This window comes from Symphalangus syndactylus, chromosome 12, assembly GCF_028878055.3.
Source record: "Symphalangus syndactylus isolate Jambi chromosome 12, NHGRI_mSymSyn1-v2.1_pri, whole genome shotgun sequence".
Taxonomy (NCBI): Eukaryota; Metazoa; Chordata; class Mammalia; order Primates; family Hylobatidae; genus Symphalangus; species Symphalangus syndactylus.
In genome coordinates this window covers 131,224,747-131,250,020 of record NC_072441.2, presented here as the reverse complement: position 1 = coordinate 131,250,020, position 25,274 = coordinate 131,224,747, and the positions used below count along the sequence as shown (strand labels likewise).

The 25,274-nt window shown below is 52.9% G+C and overlaps 1 protein-coding gene across 1 annotated transcript; it reads left to right on the top strand.

Moving 5' to 3' along the window:
• Nucleotides 1-119: 119 nt before the first annotated feature.
• On the top strand, nucleotides 120-24,828 carry DMBX1 (diencephalon/mesencephalon homeobox 1). Its single transcript, XM_055255279.1, has 5 exons — nucleotides 120-161; nucleotides 15,588-15,753; nucleotides 19,102-19,280; nucleotides 19,558-19,906; nucleotides 20,663-24,828. Exons 2-5 carry the CDS (start codon nucleotides 15,600-15,602, stop codon nucleotides 21,112-21,114), a joined length of 1,134 nt encoding a protein of 377 aa, XP_055111254.1. The 5' UTR covers nucleotides 120-161; nucleotides 15,588-15,599; the 3' UTR covers nucleotides 21,115-24,828.
• Nucleotides 24,829-25,274: the final 446 nt, after the last annotated feature.

Genomic DNA, 25,274 nt, shown 5'->3' with positions numbered 1-25,274 from the left:
GCGGGGCGGGGCGGGAGCGACGCGTGATTGGCAGCCACCAGGGCCATTAGGAAGCGCCCGGGCCCGCGCTGGGCGCCCGGGAAACGCAGTTTAAAACTCCAGCCCAGGCCCCGTCGCGCGTAGATGGCAGCGGCGGCGGCGGCGCGGGCCGGGGTGACCAGGTACGAGCGGGCGGGGCTGGCGGGCCGAGCCGGGAGTGGTGCGGGACAGTCGCTGCAGGGAGGACGCGGGCCGTGAGAACCCGGGGACAGCCTCCCCTCTTGCGGTCCTGCAGTCCCGGACCCACTGGGTGGATCAGAAAGTTTGCAGGGAGCCAGGGACTAGGAGACAGACAGACAGCGCAGGGACAGAGAAAGCGGAGGGATGCCAGAAAGACGGAGTCGGGGACAGACAGAGAGACCCAGGGTGAGACAGAGGAAGAGATACCCGGGGCTGAAAACGGTGGCAGAAAGTGAGCAACTTAGGGAGACAGAAAGAGCGCAGAACTCGAAATTCCGAGGCAGAGAGAGCGGAGGGCAAGCCGTGGGTAGAAACGCGCCGAGGCGAAGACGAAGGCCTTAGCCCGCGGAGACGCAGGCACCCGCGGAGAACGCTTCGGATCCGTCACGGTTTTGCCTCATTTGGAAGATATTACTTCGCCCCTGAAAAAAAAATAAATACAAAAAAGGTTTGGATATTAAGCGGAGACAAATCCTTCTCAGTTTGGAAGGGGGCGGCGCGGGGAGGGAGGTGGCTGGCTTAATGCGGAGCAGATGCGGCCTGGGGAGTCGTGGAGCCCTGGGCGGGGGCTGGGGAGGGGGCGCGGCCGGCAGCCTAGTTCCCAGCCTGCGGAGCGCAGAGGCCGCCCACACCCTCCCAGCTTCCTGGTCCACGCGAACCCCGCAGTGCTCCGGGCATTGCCCGGGTCTGGCTTTGGTCTCGCCCGCGCAGATCCCGTTCAAACTCAGCTGCCACCAAGTGCGCCTTTTCTCTCTGGATTGCGATTCTGCACGAATTTTCCAGTTGAGGGTGGTTCGGCGCTCAGCCAGCCTCTGCCCTTGAAGACGCGGCCTTGGGCTAGGGCCCTCCAGGTGGGTGTTTAGGGCGCAGTGGCCCTAGTTCTCTGGAATTCGTTTTGCCTCCCGCGGCCTCAGCCGGCGTGGGTCAGGCGAGCTCTGGCGAGGAACGGCAGGCTGCAGCCAGTCCCCGGAGCGGCTCTCGGGGCGCTTCTAGGGGAGCGGTCAAAGGGTTGCGGGGACTGCCAGGGTCCTTCCTCCCTGGGCTTCCTACACAGGATGGCCGTAACTCAATCGTTGGCGGCGACAGGCCAGGGGCCCTGATGGACTGTGCAGGGTCCCGGGCACCACCGGCTGAACTTTCTGGCGGTCACAAATTCCCGGAACTTGCGCAGGGGCTTCGGTGGCACTGGTGGTGCACTTAAGGAGCTTGAGGGAAACCTCCTCTTCCCCAAATTCGCACCAAATCTGGGGCCCCGACTTTTCCTGGATTCCAGCCACGCTCGGTTTGGGAGGCAGTGGGCTCCTCAGGCTTGTGATTTGCGGCAGGAAGGAGTCCCGGAATGGGAGAACCGGGAGGACGAGATCCGAGGCCTTTTCACCCTCTTTGCAAGCATGCAATTCACCAAAGCCGAGAACCCACCGGGCCTGGAGCGCAGCCTCAGCGCTGGTTCCGACCAGGGCCCCAGAAGGTCTTTTTCGTTTGAGAAAAGTCCTCGGAGGCCGGGGCAGGGTGGGCCGGTGTTGGTTTACTAAGGGCGCCTCCGGTTTGAGGGCGTTGGGGAAAGAGGAGGGCTTTATTGACTCGATGGGCCTTGGAGGAGAGGGGCTGTCTATACCGCAAGGGGTTGTGTGCTCCACAGCCGAGGAAATTGTGCAAGTTCCTAGCTGGCTGTGGCGATGGCAGGGCGACCAGAGTCCTTTCTCCTCTCTAGTGCTGGGGATTCTGTGCGCTGCAGGCGGGTCAGCGCTGTCCAACCCCTTTCTAGAAAGTTCTATGGTCTATTAGGTGGGCGTAGTGGGGGTTGTTTTCAATTTTTCAGGGATTTGTGTTTCAGTTACCCACATCGCTGGTTCTCCTCTCAAATGGAAAGGCACTCTGGCCTAAGGACCAATGAATTTAGTTCCTACCACCCCTTTCTGCAAACCGGCTGTGTTTATGTGTGTCTAGGTGTTCGAAAAAAATCGAATTTGCGGCCTAGTGAGAGCAAATTATCTGGATAATTGGCTCAAATCTCTCTCCTGTATGGCTGGGGTAGACATACTCTTGGGAAAAGAAGCAGGGCATTGCTACTCAGGAGGCGGGTAAACACCTTACCCCACCCCTGCAGTCTTTGGGGGCGCCTACTCCTGCAAGGAGGCTGGAATCTGGTGGCCCAGACCCCGAATGGAATGCAGAACAGAAAGGCAGAGGTGTGGAGGAGTGGAAACCCGCCCCAGGCGAAGGCCACGGCGAAGGTGAAGGACAAGCACTCGGGCCTCGGGGTGGGCTCTGCCAGATAGCGGGCTTACGGGTCAGCTTCATGGGCATCGGGTGAGTGTCTGGAGGATCCCTGCACCCCTGTCCTAGCCACTTTCACATGCACAACCCCAAGTTGTCAGGAAATTTGAGCTGTTTCTCTGTTCTCAAACACAACTTGCACCTGACACCCTGCGGGCACACACCCAGGCACACACTGCGGATTTTGAGCAGGAAATAAAGTTTCCACCCTCTCCTGGGTGTCAGTGCTCTGGGAGTGTACAGCCTAGAATGAGGAGTCTACCATAGCCCTTAGTGCCAGACTCTCGGAAGCCAGGGTTCTTCTGAGGAGCAACCAGTCTGGTTTGACGATTGGAGCATGGGGGCATTGCCGGTGGTTTTTGAGGGAAAGGGAGAAGCAGACCCAGAGGCGCAGTCCCCCATGTCTGAACGAATTCTGTGTGCGCACACATATTTGCCAGCTGTCTAGATTGACGGTCACACACAGACACACATACAGAGGCTGACAGGCACACAGAGTGGGACTCCTGGGTTAGAGTCACCTGGGCTATGTATATCACACTCAGACACACTTTGAGAAGTCACACAAGAGGCATGGGCAGATCCACTAACCACATAAAACCCCTCTGATAGACATAGTTCCATTCTCACAGGTTAAACTCACGCAGACACTCATGCTCAACACATGCAGACACCCCGTAGGGCAACAGTCCCAAGCGTCACAGCCCCACCTTGCGCAGAAGCCCCGGGCAGCCCTAGGGAGGGTGCGTCTACATTTTTGCTTGTCCTCTGCGCTCCCTATTCCTGCCACTCTCTCCCGGCCTCGAAGTTACTCCTCCTCCTCCGGCCAGTCCCAGGTCCTCAAGGAGCCAGTCTTCACCTCCCCCACCCCTGCCTTCCCATTTCACCCCCCACCCCACCCCTTCCCCACAGTCCCGCTCGGCCGCCCTGCAGTGCCCATGTAAATGACAGCAATAAATATCTAATCAAGGCCCCAGGCGACGCCACTGCTGCCCGCCAAAGCCCATTACCGAACGAGTAGGGAGGGGCGCTGGGGTGGGTTGGTGAGCTTCCGGCGGGGCGGCGGGGTGTGTGTTCTGGTCTCCACATTCATCCTGCACTGAGTGCCTCTCCTGTCTGACCTTGAGCGAGTCTCAGTTTCCCCTTCCGTAAGAAGGGCACTGAGCTGGGCTCTCCATTGTCCAGCCTTCTCGCCGTTCAGTGGCCTCTCTATTTAGTCACCTGTCCGTTCTTCCAAGCTTATTTGACTCTGCCCCAGTGTTGCCTGATGGATGGACATCCCAGCTTGGACAGACCACAGATCCTAGCTCTGGTGGCTCTGGCCCCAACTGTTCTTCAGACTTTAGCCAGGTTTTTGCTGGCAAAGGGGAGTTCCCTGGATATGACAGTGGCAGGAGGGAGCACATTTCCCAGGTGGGGTCACTCCTTCCCTCTGGTCTACAGCCACTGTGGGCACTGCTTCAATGAGCCCCGAGGCCGCTGGAGCCCACTGGGTTTCCCGGCCCCTTCCAGCCTCCACAGCTCTATCTCCAGGGTTTGTTTGTGCCCCGATGAGTTGTACATCTGTCAATGTGCAGAGCAGGAACCGCGCTTTCTGCGCCCGCAGGACAGACCCTCCTCCGAGTTCCTCCAGCCGTTTGGAGGCCCTAACTTGGGCATGGAGCAGCTCGGCTCCACAGGGGACTCTGTAGTCCCTGTTTCCCAGCCCCGGCCTGGATCTGGATGGCCAAAAGTGGACCAGGTCATCCCTGACGGACTTTGGGCCAAGGCTAACTGAGCAGGCAGGGCCACCGCTTCTGTACCCTGGAGAGGCCAGGAACATCCTGGGGTCTTAATCTATGCCCTGCTCCATCTCGGCTCCGCCCAAGTCTCCTCGATCTCCAGTGTGCTAGCCGTATCTCTGCCAGAAAGGAAGCAGAGAATCAAGCAATTACCCAGACAACTCTACTCTCAAGACTTGCAGTCAGGTCCCTTGACCTACCCCTCCACCTGCCTGCTCTCAAAAGCTGATGCTGGGCCAGATTCGAGAAAAAGCAACAAAAAAGTGGCCGCTCCCATCTTCTTTCCCTTTCCGGCTGCATTTTGCTGCCTTAAAAAAAAAAAAAAAATTAACTCCAGCCGCCTGATTTCTCTGCACCCCCAACATTAAGGACCTCGGAAAACTGGAGGACTGTAGGCGGAGGGGCCGCCCTCAGTCTCAGCCCATTAGCCTGCGGGGGGCTAATTACCCCAATTAGTGGCTGATTTATAATTAATGGCTCGGACCAAGGGATAATTGGATGTTAATGGATAACAGTTTGTATAAGGAACTAAGAGCCTGGACTCCTTCAAAGGACCGCTGGCCGGTGGTCGGCCCTGAGACCCACCGGGATCCTGGAACTCTCCCAGTGGGTTCTTCTGCTATCCACTGGGCCCCCATCCCTGAGCCAAGAGGGGAGGTGAGAATCTCCTTTGAGAAATTTATGAGCTCTGTGTGCCCGTTATGAAGTCCAGCACCTCTTCCAATCTGACCCTTGCAAAACCACGTACTTCCAAGCCCACCTGCCTGCCACGCATGGCTCCAACTCCAGGTTCACTTTGGGGACCCTCAGTGGAGATGAAAGGAGGATGAGCAGATTCTTTGACCCCCCCACAGCTCATCCCCTTCCCATATGGATCAGGCAATGTGGGGTTAATGGTGGCCTATGATATAGATATGATACCTATGCCACTGGCTGGGGGAGGGAACATGGCCAAGGTGGGGACAGTGACCAGGGCTCATGTAGGATGAGGTCAGAGCTTAGTCTGTGACAAGGTCAGGGCCACAGCTGTGGCCAGAAGGTGGCTTGGCTTCTGGTGAGGACACTGGATTTTCCCTGCTGGGGCAGGGCAGAGCAGGCAGGGTGAAGAGGAAACTTTGGACATTGGCCCACTCTCATCTCCCAGAGCTGGTTTCCTCTTCCCCAGGGCATGTGACCATCTGCAATTCCCCTAGAATCTGAGCCCTTCGAGCTGGGATTCATGACACTACTCCCAAAGTCCATCGCTCAACAGGCAGTGGCTCCATCTTTATTTGTGGAATGAATGTCTGATGTCCTTTGCTCTGGGTACTGGGTCCTGAGTACTAGCTGGGGAAGCAGACCCTGCCCTGGATCAAGGTTAAGAGCTCTCTGGTGGGCACTGATTTCACAATTTGGAGTTAGACTCCCTCGATTTCATCCCGGCTAAGCTGCTTAGCTGTGTAGCTTTGGACAAGTGACTTTACTTCTCTGGGTCTCAGCTGCCTTATCAGTCAAATGGGGATTATGAGGTTGTGAAGATTAAATGAGATGCTGCCAGTCAGGTCTCTATGAGGATAGCTGGTAATAATAGGTATTTATTATAAAACTCTGGCAAAAGGTAGGCAAATGGGCAACTACAATTTGGTAAGGATAGGAATTTAAAGAAGTCACTGGACACAGCCGGTGACTTCTGGATCGAACCACTGCTAAAATTGGATGATTTTAGCAAATTATCCAATCTTTCTCACCTTCCATTTCTGAATCTGTAAGATGGGGATGGCAGGAGACGCTTCCTGGAGAAAGGCATGTCCAAGCTTAATGTGAGTCAGGAGCTCTCCAGGTCATGCTGGTGGAGGGACAACATTCCCGGAGTAGGAGGCAGCCACATAGTAGCTTTGGAGAGCCATGGCTCAGTGGTGGGTGGAGTGTACAGGAGGGAAGGAAGGAGAGATGACAGATTTGGATATGGCTTTGAAGAAATATGGCTTTGAAGGTATCAGAGAGAACTGGTCTGAGAGATGGGTTCATTTGTTTCAAATGAGGCCTGGCCCACCCCACCCTCTGGTGGAGAGCCCTGGCTGGGAAGAATCTGGCCCCTGGCGGGGGAGGAATAGGCTGATCCCTGGGCTTTCTGCACCTTTGAGTGCCTGATACTGACAGGAGATTCAGGGAGCATGGAGGGTTCAGCATAACCCGAGAATGGATCTGGGGCTCTTGGAGGAGCCCCTGTAAAATAAGCAGCATCTGAGAGGTAGTAGCTGGGGATGTCCTCGTGTCAAGCTTGCTCTCAGACCATGTGCCTGCAGGGTCCTTGGTCAGGGTAGGACTAGGATCTCCACAGCCCTCACATCCTATCCTCCCACTGCAGATTCCTGGCAACTCAGAACTAAGAACAGATGTGGGAACAGGGGTACTTGCTGGGATGGGGGCTCAGCCTTCACCATTCCCAAGCAGGCCAGCCGAGGGGACTCATCTTCCTTGAGCCTCAACTCCTTATTTGTAATGTGGAGAGCACCTCTCTCATAGACTTGGGGTAAGAAGTTAATGAGGTACTGAAGTTGAGTATCTGGCATGTGCCAGGGACAGAGCTGCTTTTAAAATCTTGGACCCAAAAGCTCAGAGTTGGAAGGCTTCTAGGTCATCTTCAGCCAGCCCCACAACACCCACGCACTCATGCACACACACATGCATACACATGAACGAATCCCTCCTTTTCGGCCTCCCTCACACATGGCTGGCCAGCCCTAGGTTACACAGTTCTCATGACAAGGTCTCTTTCCCTCCCGGTTAGTGTCATATCAGAAGAGGTCAGAGATGGTAGGACCCTAGCCAAGGTCACAAAGCAGCCTGGAGTTGGGGCAGGAGCCCTGGCTTGCTGCTCCCGGGTTCATGTATTCATGATCTTCTACCTGCATGAGTAAAAGCACTTTTGGACTCCAAACTGCAAAGCAGGAGGGACAGTTGCAGTGGCCTCTCCCCTCAGAGTGTCACTGGAGAACCTCCAGAGATAAAGGGGCAGCAGCCTTTCTCAGGGAAGAGAGTCCATGGCAACAGGCTACTCTCAATCTCTCCCTCTGCCGTTGACACCCAAGGCTAGTCCTCACCAGGGCCTATCTCTCGGTCACACTGTGAAAATAAATACCAGGTAGCTCTTCAGAGACTCAGAGGCCTGGATTCCCATCCTGCCTCCACCACTTACTAGCTGTGGGACCTTGGGCAGGAGACTTTATCTCCCTGAGTCTTAGTTTTCTCATCCATATAATGGGGATAATTATACCTATCTGGAAGTGTTGTGTTGAAATTTATCAGGTGATATACCTAGAATGAGTGAAACAAGACTTGGCACGTGGTAGATATTCAAAGAGAGGTAGCTGTTGTTGTGGTTGTTAATGAGATGATGTGTCTCACCGTGCCTCACCGTGCCATTCTCTCAGAGAATGTTTGTTTCCTCTGCTTGTACTTCTCTTTCCTTTCCTTTAAGTAAAGTTTTTCTGCCTTGTTTCCATTGTGAATGGGAATGAGAAGAAACAGAGGGAGAATTAAAAGTCCAGAGAAGGAAAGGGAGAGGCAAAGAGTGGTGGGGTAGGCCTGTGGGGTGGCTGGGCAGGGTGTGACCCAAGGAAAGGTCCACTTTCCTTTTAATCAAAGACATCTTGCATGCATTTTCATGGCACTGCTGCTGTTAATTTATAAAAAATGCCCCCTAATAAAATTCTGCTTGATTCTTCGATTGGTTGGGCATTAGGCCGCAGCCAGCAGCGATGCGGGGACATAACGGATGCATTTGCAGATTTGGAAAATTAAAGCCATCTATATGGCGCCTGTGGCGGGAGATCCGCCGATCTGCTTGCTTAATGAAATATAAAGATTCTTTTAACCAATGTAAGCACAATTCGACAGCTTGTGAAACGCGGCCGCGCCGTGATGGATGGCTCTCCTGGCTCGCCAGGAATTGCGGGGCGGCACCTTTTAAATATATAATAGATTCTGTTTGGAGTGTGCAGTGGACTGAGCCCATGCAGGGCCCGGCCTGGGGCCAGGAGTGCAGGGCCTCTGTTCAGAGGCTCCTGCAGGCCTTGTAGGGTTCCAGCCCCTGGGGGCCTCCCTATAGGGGCCACCAGGACTCAGAACTGGATGTGGAAGGGGTTCCTGCAGCTGGGCCTGGCTCAGGACCTCAGTAGTGCAGGTCCTGGCTGCCCCTATTGCTGGGAAAGGGCCCACTGGGCAGGGGTCACCCTCATGAGGCCTACGGCCTGGCACAGAGGAGGTAGTGGGCTAGGACTCTGGGTCTCCATTTCCTCCCGTGGACCATCGTGGGCTGTGGTGGTCCTGCCTCCCTCACAATCCCTTGGTCTAAAATTCCTTCCCATTCATTCAACATTTACTATTTACTAAGCACCAACTGTGTACCAGGCTCTGTGCTAAATGTTGCAAAAACTAAAATGGCTAAGACAAATTATTTATTTTCTGTGTTGATCTCTCTCCTTGCTTTTTTTTTTTTAATTTCTCTGTATTTTTCTCTTGTTCTCTCTCACACCTTGTTCAGGGGTGGAAGAGCCACAATACACTGACCTAGCAGCAGAGGACAGGGCCACATGACTTTCCAGGGTACCATTTAGTGTACCGTCCCCTGGTCACACACTTACAGACACATCATTTGCACACATGGGCTGACAGGCATGCACACCCACCAAGACACATAAAATAGCCAGATATACACATAAACAGAGACAGACGCACATACAATCATGTGGCCGATCCCGGTTGGGTTGTGTACACACATGGCCGCACATGGACACTGAGGTGAGCTTCAGACCTATGGCTGTGTGGTACCACATGTGTGCAGCTCAGATGGTAAGTAGCATCCACTGACAAGGGTCCCTCTATGGCCTCAGAGGAGAGTAGGGGCCTTGATGTCCAGCTGTAGTGAGGAAGAGGAGTATGAAGCTGGAGGGAGAGGAGCTTAGCAGGGAAGATTTAGGCTTCCACACAGCTTCATCTCACAGCACACACACATGCACACAGTGTGCACACGAGCATGCATGCCAGAGGGAATGTGTTTTTTCTTTTCTTTCTTTTTTCTTTTCTTTTTTTTTGTTGAGACCGAGTCTCACTCTGTCACCCAGGCTGCAGTGGCGCAATCTCTGCTCACTGCAATCTCCGCCTCCCCGGTTCAAGCGATTCTCCTGCCTCAGCCTCCCGAGTAGCTGGGATTACAGGTGCCTGCCACCACGCATGGCTAATTTTTGTATTTTTAACAGAGTTGAGGTTTCACCATGTTGGCCAGGCTGGTCTCAAACTCTTGATCTCAGGTGATCTGCCCACTTTGGCCTCCCAAAGTGCTGGGATTACAGGCGTGAGCCCCGCGCCCAGCAGAATGTGCTTTTTCTTGCTGTCCTCCTATTGCCTTGGACCAAATCAGAGATGATAGAAATCAGGGAATGGAATATGCTGGGGAAAGATCCTGTGTGACTGGGGCTGGGAAATACTAGCTAGTGGGAAGAACTTCACCTGTTGACACCTGTTTCACCATTTTCTACCTCCATGGCCTTCAGCAAATTATCTAATCTTTCTCGCCTTCCATTTCTGAATCTGTAAGATGGGGATAACATTTTCTACCTCCTACGGTGTTGGGAGAATTGATGGAGATGTCTGATGTATCAGAGGCATTTAATAAATAGTTGTGATTATTAACTCATCATCTGATCCTTATTTCCTAACCTTGCTTCTGCGCTAGACCCTGTGATCTGGGCTGGGGGTGGGATGGGTGTCCAGAAATGCGTGATATAGTTTCTGCCCTCAAGGAGCTCAGTCTAGTCTAGCTGGGGAGATAGAAGTGTCATCACAGCACTCTGCTGCAGGCACTAGAATTAAGAAAATACATGGAAGGTGCTGAGTGTGGTGTCTGGCACAGAGTGTGTTCAGTACATGATAGCTAGTATTGCTGTTGTTGTCTTCATTGTGGTCATCCTCATTTCTATGATCTGAGCACACTTATCACTGCCTGGAGCCGGGAGAGATGCCTTGTCAGAGGCGAGTGGGGGAAGGCCCCATTTCTGAAGAGGGCTCAGTTGAGCTAGGCCTTATGGAGAGGGAAGAATTTGTTAGGTGAAGGGAAAGAAGAGGAATGGTGTTTCAGGTAGAGGGCCCAGCAAGAGTAAAGGCGTGGAGATGAGAAGGAGTGGCAGGTAGTCTGGTAGTGCTTGGTGCTGGGGAGGGGGAGGGCATCAGGCCATACTGGGAAGATCTCAGAGACCTTTGGAGGGCCGTGAGGATGGGGCAATTGTGGGGCCCAGAGAGGGATCTCTCTGGCTTCAGTTAATAAAGCTGCGTTGTGCATCAAAAACTGTGAGATCAGTGATAATTAAGTCAGTTAAAATGTCACTTACCACATTAACAGCAGTGAGTTCTAAAGCAACAAATCCCCTGAGTTTGGTGGGGGAGGGGCATTCCAAAAGCAGGAGTTGGGATGGATGAAATTGCTTCTAAACTCTGTTCCCCCTTCCCTACCTGGAGCTTGTGACACTCCAGAGCCTGGTTTCATCCTCATATCCAGCGAAAGACGTGGATACCTCCCCCCAGCCCCTACCCCCCTCCCCCAAAAAAGAAAGGAAGAAATAATATAAATGTGAAAATCACCTGTAATCCCATTTGCTATCTCCCAGAGATAACCTCTGTTAACATTTCAGGGTATAACGTTCTAGACTTTTTTCTATGCATATTTATACATACATTATAAAAATGGGATCGTATCATGCATACTGCTTTGTTACCCATTTCCCCCACTCGACAGTGTACTGTGAACATCAGCACATACAGATACACATCATTGTTTTAAATTGCGGTGCTGTAGTCCACTGTGGGAATACCTGTCCCCTCATTTGCTAAACTAATCCTCTCTCGATGGACAGTTAGGTTTTCAATTGTTTGCCATCACAGGCAGTGCTGTGATAAATATTCGCATACACATATCTCTGCATACTTGAAGGGTACATTTCTAGAAATGGAATCGTTGGGTCAAAGACGATGTACTCTCTAAAGGCTTTTTGATGTAAGGAGTAAATAGCTCTTCTGCCATCAAGGTAGGAGAAGGATCATCTCCCACTCCCCTAGATAACCCTGTGTAATAATTTTTCTTTGTATTTGCTAATCTGATTGGTACACAATGACCTTTCTTTTCTTTTCCCTCCCTCCTTCCCTCCCTCTCTCTCTCTCTCTTTCTCTTTCTTTCTTTCTTTCTTTCTTTCTTTCTTTCTTTCTTTCTTTCTTTCTCTTTCTTTCTTTTTCTCTTTTTTTCTTTCTTTCTCTGTTGCCAAGGCTGGAGTGCAGTGACATGATCTCAGGTCACTGCAACCTCCACCTTCCGGGTTCAAGTGATTCTCTTGCCCCAGCCTCCCGAGTAGCTGAGATTACAGGCGTGGGTCACCACACCTGACTAATTTTTGGTATTTATTAGTAGAGGCAGGTTTCACCATGTTGGCCAGGCTGGTCTCGAACACTGACCTTAAGTGATCGCAAAGTGCTGGGATTACAGGCGTGAGCCACCACGCCTAGGCTTTTTCTTTCTTTGGTTATAAATAAGGCTGAGCTTTTTGTCATGTCGGTTGGCTATTTGTATTTCTTCTTTAATGAGTTGTTTCTTCATTTACTTAGCCTATCTTTTACTAGGGTGACCATCTTTTTATTTATTTAGAGATGGGGTCTTGCTATGTTGCCCAGGCTGAATTCAAACTTCTGGGCTCAAGTGATCCCCTCACTTTAGCCTCCTGAGTAGCTGGGACTACAGGTGTGTGCCACCACACCCAGCTTTATTTTTTTATTCCTAAGTAAGAGTTCTTTGTATATCATGGATATTCCCTTTTGTTTGATTTGTGCTATTTATTTTTTATGAATTCCTCTATGTCATATACAGTATATAACAGATATTTTTCCAAATTTGTTGTTTGCCTTTTAGCTTTGTTTATGGTATATTCTGTTATACTGAGGTGTAAATTCTTCATCTCACCGTGTCTATCACTCTTTTAGCTTTCTGCCTTGAGGTTGTGGTTACGGTGTGTGGAGTGGGCTTCTGCAAGTGAATGTTGTTGGAGGAAGTTAATGTGTGAATGCTGACTCCGAAATCTGTAAATCTAGCCCTCAGCTCCAGACTCCTATATCCAACAGCCAGTTCAACATCGGCTTACTTGGAAGTTGAATTCACATGTCAGTCATTCTTGCCATGTCCCCCAAAACCTTGGTTTCCATTCTGTCCCTCCCCAGATCTGCTTCTCTAACTCAATGCTCTTCATTCAGGAAAAGACCCATCTTCACTCAGCTGTTCAGGATGGAAACCTGAGTTATCTTTTTTTTTTTTTTTTTTTGCCCTCTTTTCCTCACATCTTATAACTAAGCTATCAGCAATCATGCTGATTCTACCTTCAAACTACCAGAATCTGACCATTTTCGGCACCTCCTCCCACTCTAGTGAAGGCAGCAGGTCACTAGCCTGGACTTCTGCGGTGTCCTACTGGCCTGGTCTCTCCACTTTTCTTCTCGCATCTCTGCAGTTTGTTCTCTGTATAGCAGCCAAAATGAGCTTTTAAAAACAAATCATAGGCCAGGTGTGGTGGTTCACGCCTGTAATTCCAGCACTTTGGGAGGCCAAGGCAGGAGGATTGCTTGAGCCCAGGAATTTGAGACCAGCTTGGGCAACATAGTGAGACCCTGTCTCTTAAAAAAAAATAAAAATAAATTATCCCAGCATGACGGTAGTCCCAGCACACCCAGGAGGCTGAGGTGGGAGGATTGCCTGAGCTCCAGAGATTGAGGCTGCGGTGAGTCAAGATTGCACCACTGCACTTCAGCCTGGGAGACACAGCGAGACCCTGTCTCAGAAATAAAAAAAACAAAACAAGCCGGGCGCGGTGGCTCACGCTTGTAATCCCAGCACTTTGGGAGGCCGAGGCGGGCGGATCACGAGGTCAGGAGATCGAGACCACGGTGAAACCCCGTCTCTACTAAAAATACAAAAAAAATTAGCCGGGCGTGGTGGTGGGCGCCTGTAGTCCCAGCTACTCTGAGAGGCTGAGGCAGGAGAATGGTGTGAACCCGGGAGGCGGAGCTTGCAGTGAGCCGAGATTTTCGCCACTGCACTCCAGCCTGGGTGACAGAGCGAGACTCCGTCTCAAACAAAAAACAAAAAACAAAACAAAACAAAACAAAACAAAAAAACCCAGATCATATTATGTTACTCCCCTCAAGACCCTCCAGGGGCTTCCCATCACACTCAGGATAAAATCCAGATGGGATTTCCATTGGGCCGTGGGATTAGTGGGATTACAATGGGCCGTGGAGCCCTCTGGCTAGCGGCCCCTCTCCCTCTAACCTTACCTCCTTCACCTGCTCCCTCCATCTGTGCTCCAGCCACCCTGGTTTTCTTGCTGTTCTACACACACAAGCTTGTCCGTGCCTCAGGGCCTTTGTCCTTGCTGTTCCTTCTGCCTGGAAAGCCTTTCCTGAGAGCTCCACATGGCTGACTTCAAGTTTCTGCTCAAATGTCGGAGAGCCCTTTCTTGACCGCATGTTCTAAAACAATCTCTCCTTTCCCTCTTGTCATTCTCCTCCTCTGCCTTATTTTTCTTCAGAGCCCGTATTCCCGTCCGACATTAGTACATATATTTTTATTCATTGTTATACATCCCCCTATCCAGGAATGTAAATTCCATGAAGTTAGGGACTTTGCTGTTTAGTAAGTGGGTGCTTAATAAATATGTGTTGGATGAATATGTGTAATATACAAATGGATGTGTGTGAGTGTAATGTTTGTGTGTAGATGTCTCTGCTGCAACTGTGTGTGTTTGTGTGTAAGCTGTGGATGTTTGATTATGTGTAGCCTGTGTCTGTTTCAGTGAGGAGCTGAGATACCTGCATATGTCTTCCTTTTATCAAATGGACCTGCCACTGCCCCAGCCTTCCCTTTTCACCTCCCACACTTGGGAAATAGGAAACGCCTTTGTGTTTTGGGGAGACTCCAGATGCAGAGTCAATTCCAAAAATGACATTTCACACTGCTGCAGAGTGGGTGAGTGTCCAGATGGGACCTTGGCAGCCTCTCACTGAGGCTGGAGCCATCTCAGTAGGATGGACGTCTTCTCTGATGAATGGAATATTTCCTTGGAACAATTTGCCATGAAAGAATAAGGCTGCAGGAATGTGGAGTGGGGCAGGCCCTGGACTGGCTGTGTGGCCTCAACTTGTCACTGTTCTTTTTCTGAGCCTCAGTAGACTCAACTGCAAGTGGGGCTCGTCATTCTTGGCCTGCTTGCTTCTTGGAGATACGGTGAGAATAAAGGGAGGTAATGGCGGTAAATGTATGACAGTCATAACAACAGTATTCTTATGCTTGTGCAGGACCTTAGGGTTTATCTCATTTCTTTCTTTTTTTTTGGAGACGGGGTCTCGCTCTGTCGCTCAGGATGGAGTGCAGTGGCGCAATCTCCGCCTCCCAGGTTCAAGCAATTCTCCTGCCTCAGCCTCCCGAGTAGCTGGAATTACAGGCATGCGCCACCATGCCCAGCTAATTTTGGTATTTTTAGTAGAGACGAGGTTTCACCGTGTTGGCCAGGCTGGTCTCGAACTCCTGACCTCAGGTGATCCGCCCGCCTCAGCCTCCCAAAGTGCTGGGATTACAGGCGTGAGCCACCGTGCCCAGCCCTGGGTTTGTCTCATTTCAAAGCAAATGCCTCAGTGGGGAATCTAGCTCTGGTCTTGGCTCCAAGTGGGCCTCAATGGGTATTGGTTGAATAAGTAATAAGTGTGTGAGTGAATCAATGAAGGTAAAAATGAGTAAGTGCCTGAGTAATTGAATGAAGAGATGATTGTATAAAGCAGCAAATGAATCTGTAAATCACAGTGACTAACTTTTGGGCACATACTATGATCCAGTCCTTTGTAAAGGCTTCTCTTAATCCTTGCAGCAACCCTATGAGATAGGTACTATCATGAACCCCATGTTGCAGATAGAGAAACTATGGGTCAGAGAAATTAAAGCCACAAAGCTCTTGAGTGGTGGACTTGAGGTTGCAGCCTGCCCTGGGCAGTCTGACTCCAGAGCCCAGAGCCCTAAACCCACACTGGCCCTGCTGAGTGAATCAATGAATGAGTGGGTGAATGAAGTAGTGAATGCAGGAACCCCCACACGGTAAGCCACGGGCAAGACAGGCTCCCTTCCGATGGAGGGAGCTTCTGACCCATCAGAAGGTGGGCATCCAGGGTCTGGACTGGGGGTGGGTCTCCCTGAGGGCAGAGTCTGACAGGCTTGCCTCATGGCCCCTCTCCCTTTTCTGTCTGTAGGCGGATGCCGCCATGCAGCACTACGGGGTGAACGGCTACTCACTGCACGCCATGAACTCACTCAGCGCCATGTACAACCTGCACCAGCAGGCAGCCCAGCAGGCCCAGCACGCCCCCGACTACCGGCCTTCAGTGCATGCGCTTACATTGGCTGAGCGCCTGGCTGGTAAGGGCCCTGGAGATGGGACCGTGGGGACAGGACTTTGGGGGTTGGGGGAGAAGGTTCTGGAAGGCAAAGAGGAGAGGGAGCACTGGCCAAGCTTGTTCTAGGAGGCTCAAAAAGACTCAGGTCACTTAGCAACACAGAGAGATGTCAATTCAAAACTATGCATGTATATCCAGAGCGCCTTTTGTTTGCCAGCAGTGTCCAGGGCGCTGGAGCTGCCCTATGCTTTCAAATTCTCGTAACGAGCCTGTGAGGGAGGCATTCATTAGCCCTATCTCACAGATGAAGAAATGAGGTAGGAGGGTAAAGGACTAGTCCAGAGTATTATGGCTGGGAAGTAGCTGGAAGAGCCTGGAATGCCCAGGCAAGGAGAGTTCAGGCACAGGGAATTGTAAATAATAGCTTCTATGTTCTGACACCAACTGTGAGTTAGGCGCTGTGGGAGTCTCTCTCTTTCTGTATGCATCAAATCATCCAATCCCCATGTGGAGTGGCTATGGTTTCCATTTTATGGACAAGGAAACGGAGGCTCAGAGAGGCTAAATCTGGGCCAAGTGGGGTTGGAACATAACAGGGCTAAAAATATGAGCTTTGGAGTCCTAGACTTGAAATCAGCACGAGGCTTTCCCACTCAGCTCTCTTCTCTGAGCCTCAGTTTCTCCTTTTATAAAAAGGAGACAATGGCCATGCCCATCCCCTAGGGTGGTTGGGAGGTGATTTGTGATAACATATGCAAAGTATTCAGCAGAGCCTGGTAGGTGCTCAGAGATCATTACTACCCAAAGCCCAAGGTAAGTACCCATATATGCCTATGAGGGACTGGCAGGCTGGTCCCCCAACACGTGGTTCTACTGACTGTTGCCCTGCCCTGCCAGCCTCTCGGTGGATGAGAAAAGGATTCAGTGACATGGATGAGGAGTTTGATTTCCTGGGAGGTAGTGCCACCCACCCCATCCTGTCCCAGGTCTAGCCTTGAGCAGCTGGTAAATCCACATGGGCCCAGCCCTGTGCCAGGCAGGCCTCAGAAAACTTCAGGGAACTCCTAGGGAGAACAGGTGCCCATGACCCATGAGAGGGCACAATAGGAGGGTTTCCAAGGTCAAATGCTGGGGCAGCTCAGAGCAGCAGGATCAGCTGGGGTAGTCAGGGAGAGCTTTCTGAAAGCCACAGGGCAGGAACCAGGCCTCAAAAAGGCCAACATGAGCAAAGGCACAGAAATGGGATGGGATCTCCACCTGGGTAGCAGCACTGGCCTGGCAGGGAGGGCATGGCCAGTCTCACTCCTTTAGACCCTGCCAGGCCTCTGCGCAGAACTCAGTGGATAAAGGTTCTCTGGACCAGTGTGGAGGCATTAGTTTCTAGTGTGGAGGCATTAGTTTCTAGTGTGGAGGCATTAGTTTCTAGTGTGGGGATGTTGGATACAGTCCTGTGCAAAACCTGGTGGTGACATCAGCTCCTGACAGTATTCCAGGACCCAAGGACCAGAGCACAGAGAGGAGTCAGGGACAGGGGCTCATGTCCACTGGTGGGGGCACAGGAACTGGGGTGTTCAGCCTACCCCCAACTCTCTAATTCTTAAGAAGGAAGGACAAGAACTCCAAGTGAGCTTTTGTATGGAGGCTTTGCCTTCCAGCAGAGGCTCTGCCCACGGTTTAGAGAGCCTGGCTTCCCTGTGACACCTACACGCCCCCCACCCCCCCCACCCCTGCAGTCCCTGGAGCCAGCAGTAGGATGCTGAGCTGTTGCTCCTTCCCCAGCCAGAGTGCGGCTGACAGAGCGGTCCCCACTCCTTCCCCTGCCCCAGGATCATCAGCATGAGCTCAGGGCTGAGTCAGGCCTAGGATTAAGGTCAGTCTGTGAGGGGTTCAGGACTCCCTTTTTAAACTGAAGAAGAAGTATCTCAAAGTCTGGGGCTTCCTGGATACCCAGTTGCCTCTTCCTAGTCTTTTCTTTTTGCGGAGGGGGGATGGAGTTTTGCTCTTGTTGCCCAGGCTGGAGTGCAATGGTGCCATCTTGGCTTACTGCAACCTCCACCTCCTGGGTTCAAGCGGTTCTCCTGCCTCAGCCTCCTGAGTAGCTGGGATTACAGGGGCCCACCACCATGCCCAGCTAATTTTTTGTATTTTTAGTAGTGACAGTGTTTCATCATGTTGGCCAGGCTGGTCTCGAACTCCTGACCTCAGGTGATCCACCCGCCCAAAGTGCTGGGATTACAGGCGTGAGCCACTGTGCCGGGCCGCCTCTTCCTATTTAGGGTGCTGTGGATGACTTCCCATTCCCTGGAGGGCGGGGGAAGGACTCTGGCACCTCTTTGCAGAGGCCGAGATGACTCAAGTTCCCTTCAGCACAGACAGGGCAGGATCCACTTATGACATGATGGGAGACAGTGAAGAGAGAGGTTACTGTCTATCCTTCAGGGGCTAGTCAGGCGAAAGGACTGAAGGCTATACCCCAGGATGGAGGCTAGACCCCGGCCCTAGGCAGACACCTATCCTGGGTGGTTATCATGTTACCAGACATGTGGACAGGACTGTGGAATCAATGGTCCATAGTCCTGTCTCCCCTACAAACCCACAGTGGTTGGAACCAGGTCTCTTTGTCCTTGTGTCCTTGGGGAGGCAGCCACAGGGGTCAAGACTGAGTGCAATAAGCCTTACCTGAGACGTAAGCCCTGCCGCCCCCACCCTCCCCACTCCACTCTTACCCCTAGCCAGGCTCTCTGTTCAGGAAACAGAAGAGCAGGAGCCTCAGGCCCTGCCATCAGAGACTCTAGGCCAGCTGGGATGAGGGGGTTTACATGCAGAGGACAGAGAATCAAGTGCTGGTGAATTCTGTCTGCCTAGTCAGTCCTCCCTTGATTAGACCTTGAGATGGGTACCAGCCCAGCCTGGCTTCTCATGGGCAGGGACCAGTACTCTGATGCTAAAGAAGTGTTAGTATTCAGAATCTAAGGGCTATAGGGTCTTAGAACTCTTGTGATATGGACTTACAGATTATTAGCATCATGGAGTCTCAAAATATACTCATAGTATCCATCTTAGGGTAATACCCACCTACCCACTCCCAGTGCCAAATAACGAAGACCCCCCTCAATCATATGCCTGACAGCCATTTGTGGAGTAGAGTTAGACCTCTGTGGTCCTGGTAGTGCATAATGGGGTGGAGAGACCTTGAAAGCCCACAGCCACATGGAGAGGGGATGGCTGATTTCTAAGGGCAAGGGACCAGGGCCAGCTCTGGAAGCAGCCTGGGTGTCCACAGTGGGTCAGAGCAGGATAAGATTCAAAGCTATTTCCCATAATTAAATGGGCCCCCTCTCCTTGCCCTCCAACGGCTGTACATTTCAAGACATCATCTTGGAGGCCCGTTATGGTTCCCAGCACCGCAAACAACGTCGCAGCCGCACGGCGTTCACGGCTCAGCAGCTCGAGGCCCTGGAAAAGACATTCCAGAAGACTCACTACCCAGATGTGGTGATGCGTGAGAGGCTGGCCATGTGCACCAACCTGCCTGAGGCCCGGGTGCAGGTAGGGCCCAACTCTCCTAACTAGGCCTTGCAGACAAACACCAGATCATCAGTCTGGCCCCTTGTCCAGGAGCCAGCATGTCATCCCTGTGCCAAGGTGCAACTGATCTCTCCATCAAAGCCTTCAGTGATAGGAGGGGAGTTTGGGAAGGGACAGAGTGTGTGTTCCCTAGAGGGGTGGGGGGATGTTATCACGTACATCCTCTCCCGAGCACCCTGCCCCACACCAACCCCACTTCTTTCTTGCCCACCTCAGACTGCTCCTTTCCTGTCCCCAGGTGTGGTTCAAGAACCGCCGGGCCAAGTTCCGGAAGAAGCAGCGTAGCCTGCAGAAGGAACAGCTCCAGAAGCAGAAGGAGGCTGAGGGCTCCCATGGGGAAGGCAAGGCCGAGGCCCCCACTCCAGATACCCAGCTGGACACTGACCGGCCCCCATGTCTGCCTGGCAGCGACCCCCCTGCTGAGCTTCACCTGAGTCTGTCTGAGCAGTCAGCCAGTGAGTCAGCCCCCGAGGATCAGCCGGACCGTGAGGAGGACCCCCGGGCAGGGGCTGAGGACCCCAAAGCTGAGAAGAGCCCTGGGGCTGAGAGCAAGGGGCTGGGCTGCAAGAGGGGCAGCCCCAAGGCAGGTGAGGTCTGAGGGGTACCATGGGAGGGCTGGGGTCTGGGGGCCCTGAGCTTGTGAAGCGAGTCAGAGGCGAGTAATCAACTGCCCCTCAGGGGCATGGCACATCAGAAAGGACTGACGACAGCAGGCCTGGGCCAGGTTTTCACCCTTTAGTTGCAGAGCCGTGGGAAGGTCCAGGGGGTTCTGAGGGACAGGCTGGGTAGCAGGGGAGGGATACTGCGGGAGCTTGGGGCAAAAATTATTTATTAACCATTTGGAAGTATTCCAATATTTTAACAACCAGTGGGATGTCCCAGTGCATACTGGGTGAATACTGTATTAGTACCAGAGATTCCCACATGCAGCAGAGACTCCGAGCACATTTCTGAAGGAACAGAGCTCTGGCATGAGGCATATCTCAGATACAAACCCTAAGCCCAGCAGGGAGGGGACAGGGCTGTGAGCTGAAGGTTGGAGTGAAGGAATGGGGGCTCTGGGCAGGGTGGGGGAGGGGGAAGTTACAGCCTTGAAAAGAAACAGAGACAGACATGGGGGCCTTGGCAGGGTCCCTGGAGCTTTCCCAGGAAGCCTGGGTCCCTTTCTCCTAGGATTCTGAGCCTTGCTTCAGGGGATGCTCTGGCTGAGATGGGATGGATGTGGTTTCAGCCGAAGCCTGTCTTGTCTGTTGTGCCAAGGGGGTGAGAAGGCTGAGTGCACCTCTCCTGGCAGACCAATGCCCTTGTCCTGAGGGCTTTGTTCTTGGGTTCTCTGCTTGCAGATTCCCCAGGCAGCCTGACCATCACTCCTGCGGCCCCAGGGGGTGGCCTCCTGGGCCCCTCCCACTCCTATTCCTCGTCCCCGCTGAGCCTCTTCCGTCTGCAGGAGCAATTCCGCCAGCACATGGCGGCCACCAACAACCTGGTGCACTACTCATCCTTCGAAGTAGGGGGTCCGGCCCCTGCTGCTGCCGCGGCGGCTGCTGCTGTGCCCTACCTGGGCGTCAACATGGCCCCGCTGGGCTCACTGCACTGCCAGTCCTACTACCAGTCCCTGTCAGCAGCCGCTGCTGCCCACCAGGGTGTGTGGGGGTCCCCTCTGCTGCCTGCACCCCCAGCAGGCCTGGCTCCTGCATCAGCTACCCTGAACAGTAAAACCACAAGCATCGAGAACCTGCGGCTCCGGGCCAAGCAGCACGCGGCCTCCCTGGGACTCGATACGCTGCCCAACTGACTGTCTGGCCTCCAACCCAGCCAGGGGTCTTAGGTGTCCCCTCCTAGCCCTGTGGTTATCCCTAGGTGGCTCTCGAGGAGTTAACTCCATGAGCCCAGGGATCCTAGGGCCTGGGGTCCTATTCCCTGCTCTGCTTCCCCATACCCCAGCCTGAGGTGAAGCCCACACCTACACACCCTCTGCATGGCCCTGCCTGGACCCCATGGAGGCAGAATAGGGAGGAGGTGAGAGGCTGGGGTGCCCCAAGCTTCCCTCGGGGATGTGAGAGGCTCTCCCTGGCTAGATCATCTCAATAGCGCCTCCTCCCTTTTCTCCCTCTCCTTCTGCCCCCTAGTAAGTCTATGTGTGGAATGTGAGATATAAATATAAATATATAAAGCTATATTTTCAGGCTCCTGCCTGCACCAGGCCACCTGCCCTGCTCCCATCTCTTCTTCCCTGCCATGCCTCCCTGCAGCTTCTGCGGCTCACTCCAGCCATCCCTTCTCTTTCTCCTTCTCTCTCCTTCCTTCTTCCCTTGATCTCCCTCTTCCTGTCTCTGTCCTGGTCCCTACCCCTCTCTCAGCCCACCCTCTGTATTCTCCACCCTTGATCTTTCTCCCTGTCTCCCCCGCTGCCCCTGGTTTCTTCCTTTGGTGCTGGCTGTGTTGGTATCGTCAGTTCTTGAGCTATGTTTTGTTTGGGGTTGTGGCTGGTTTTGGTTTTAGTAATTTTGCGACTTCCCGTTGCTCTCCTTCTATTCCCTTCCTTCTGCCCTGCCTGCCTCTCTGCACCTGCGGCCTCTCTAGAAAGCTGTTCCTTTCCATGCCCAATAGAAGCAACAAGGCCCTAGCTGGAGACCCTGGGGATCTGGAGCTGCAGGCAGGAGGTGGCACTGGCTCCCACTCCCACCCTTGCCCAGGCTAGCATCTAGAAGGCGTCATGAATTACTCTCTCTTCTCTCTTCTCGATTTTGAGGTCCTCATTCCCAAGATTGAGGAGGCAGTAGTTAGGCTGGGAAGACAGTAGAATGGCCAGCGTTCCTGCCTGTAAGTCCTCCAGAGACAGAGGCCTGGTGTCAGAGTTCAGCTAGGACTGACCACAGGGCTGTAGAGCTCTCTCTGGTGAGACTTCCCTGGATGGAGAGCGGCAGCAGGGGAAGAGGTGCTCTCAGAGACAGGAGGGCTGGTGCTCCTCTCCCACACGCTCAGCCTCCACACTCAGCAGGTACTGTCCATGGCAGGGGTACGGCTGACCAGGAACGAAGGCTGAACTCTGCGCCTGAGCGCAGTGCGTGCAAAGCATACAGCAGCACGTAGGCTCAGGCTGCTCTCGGCTTCCTGTCCCAGAGCCAATTATGGAAGTAAGGGCTTCCCTCCAGCTAGTCACTGGAATGGAAAAGTGTGTTCCTGTTCATAGCCAGGAAACCCAGCTCAGCAAATTCCCTTTCAAGGCTGTGTCACTGGCTGGGCATGGTGGCTCACACCTGTAATCCTAGCACTTTGGGAGGCTGAGGCAGGCGATCACCTGAGGTCAGGAGTTCAAGACCAGCCTGGCCAACATGTGAAACTAATAATAATACAAAAATTAGCCGGGCGTGGTGGCACATGCCTGTAATCCCAGCTACTTGGGAGGCTGAGTTGGGAGGATTGCTGCAACCTGGGAGGTGGAGGTTGCAGTGAGCCAGGATCATGCCACTGCACTCCAGCCTGGGCGACAGAGTGAGACTCCATCTCAAAAAAAAAAAAAAAAAAATGCTGTGTGACCTTGGGCAAGCCTGTAGCCTCTCTGAGTCTGTTTCCCTGTCTGGGTTAGATGGCCTGTAAGGTCCTAGCCAGCTCTACATTCTGCATTTTTGCTTGCAACCTTGTAACACAGAAGTTTTTAGTTAAATTGACAACAGAAGGTTCTCAAAAGCACAATATATGAAGTAGGAAGTTACTATTGCCTTGCTGTGGAGCAAGGGGTGCTGCACACACAAGCCTTTCTGTAGACACTGCCTCAGTTTCCCCACAAGCATAATGTGTCCCTCTAGTTCAGGCAATCTGGATTTGATCTTGAGTTCCAGTGCCAGCCTCTAGGGTCACCCCATTTTCATACCTTTTCATGGTCTCAGGGGCTCTGGGCAGTGGGAGGGGATGGCTTGGACAGATTCTTGGTCATGCTCCCCAACTTTTGGTGGCTCACCGTTGAACACTCCAACCCCTGCTTAAAGAAGTTGATCTATCTGGAAGCCAGGGTAAAGATTGCCAAGGCTTGTCTCCTCTCCTAGTGGGAAGAGAGAGGTTCTGTTGGTGTCTTGGTAGAATTGGTTTGCAGAGAAGTCAATGCCCATCACCCTTGAGGGGGTCAGCCTAGGCTGGGGCAGATGGAGAAGGCTTTGGACAGGAAAAAAGTGAGGGGGATGGTAGTCTAGGCCAGGAGAAGTGTTTGAACAAGGCAGCAGAGATGAGACTCAGTAGACCACGGGAAGGGGGTGGCTGGCCTCATGAGAGGTGGGGCTAAGGGGCCCGGAATCCAGGCTGAAGACCTCACCTACATGTGGCAAGCACCAAGACAGGCATTTGAGGGTTTCCAAATCCTCAGGTGTCATGCTGGGGTCTGGAATTTGGAAGGGGAATCCACCAGCCACGGGGGCATCAGAGGAGAGACTTAGGCAGTGCTGTGGGAGGTTGGCAGATTCCAGGAGTGACAGAGGAGGTTTTTGGTTTGGGAGGGATTCTGTGGCCAGTGGCCCATCAACTGTCCTCCGGGATTAGCCCCAGGAAGTTCTGTTTCTAAAACAAAAAATAATCATCTGGATAGGTATGGGAAGCTTCCTAGCTGCTTTTAGGCTGAAGCTTTTTGTCAGTTCCTGGGTACGAGTGACTGTCACTAGGCCTTGGAATCCAACAGCCCTAGATATCACCACCTCCTCCAGGAAGCCTCCCCTGAACTCCTAAGGGGCAATGTTCTGTCATGGCCAGAGGCAGGGTCACCTTAGGAGCAGCCCAGCTTCCCTCAGATGTTTGTTAACACTTGTCCCATTCAATTAACCCAAATCTGCCAGAGAAGGCAGGGAAGGTACATGTGGTCCCTGCCCTCAGAGGGCTCTCAAGTTTAGGGCACCAGCCTCGGGTACTGAAAGCAGCTGGAGAGCAAGAGGAGAGCACACCTGTGTCTCCTCCAAGCACACTGGTAAGCGGCACCGTGCATCTCCTCCGAGCATGCTTGTAAGCAGCACCGCACGTCCCTTCCTGTGGGCAGAGGGTACAGGCCCACCATACCTGATGCTGGAGCCCCTCCCAGGCCTGCTGGGCCAACTTGGGCCTGAAAGCCAGAGGCTCAAGCTCTGACTGTCCCTTCCAGGAATGCCTCATGCCTGGCCTCTCCCTGCTGTCTGAGTCTCCCTTTCCCTGCTTCCTCACTCACCCAGAGCATGGTCCAGGGGCCCGGATCCCCACCCCAACTCCAAGGCTGGTGGGCTCTACAGACTGCTTTCCAAACCAGCTGTTTTGTGACCATTTGTGCTTAGAGGTCGTGCCAGCCCATGGCAAAAACACTGTGTACTGTATTTATTTATTCTGTTAGTTGAAAAAAACAAGACTTAATTCACCCCTGCCTGTCCCCTCACCTGCCCCGTGTGTAGTGCAGCATGACACTCTGTGTATCTGTCCTTCTGTCAGTCTCATTCCCTGTGATGTTGTGACCTGTTCTTTGTCTTACTTGGCGAATAAAAGAGAACCCAGCAGCCCAGACCTCAGTCCATGTTCATTCCCAGAGATGCCTGCAGTGGCCTGAGCAGGCAGTGCCTCCAGGTCTGTTCACTGCCCCTCTGATGCCATGGCCAGTGGGGAGGGAGGCGGACCTACTGCATTATTGGCCATTGTCACGCTGACTGTGTAGCCCTCTTTGTGGCCCTTACTAATCTGCAGCAGGGATGCCACTCTGGAATGGCTGCAGGGGAGCAGATAATGGGGGAGAGTTCCATCTTCTCTAGGCTGTTTGGACCTCACCCAAACACAAGTGGCAGAGTAGCCTGGGACATGGGACACCCAAGACAAGCAATGCCTGGGAGTATTCAGTGTAGCCTGGGAGATGGATGGGTCTGCAGGACAGAGAGAGGCAGGGGATTCTGTGGAAAACTACAAGTAAGCCAGGACCAAAGGGGAGTGGTAAGAAGAGACATTTGGATCTACAGC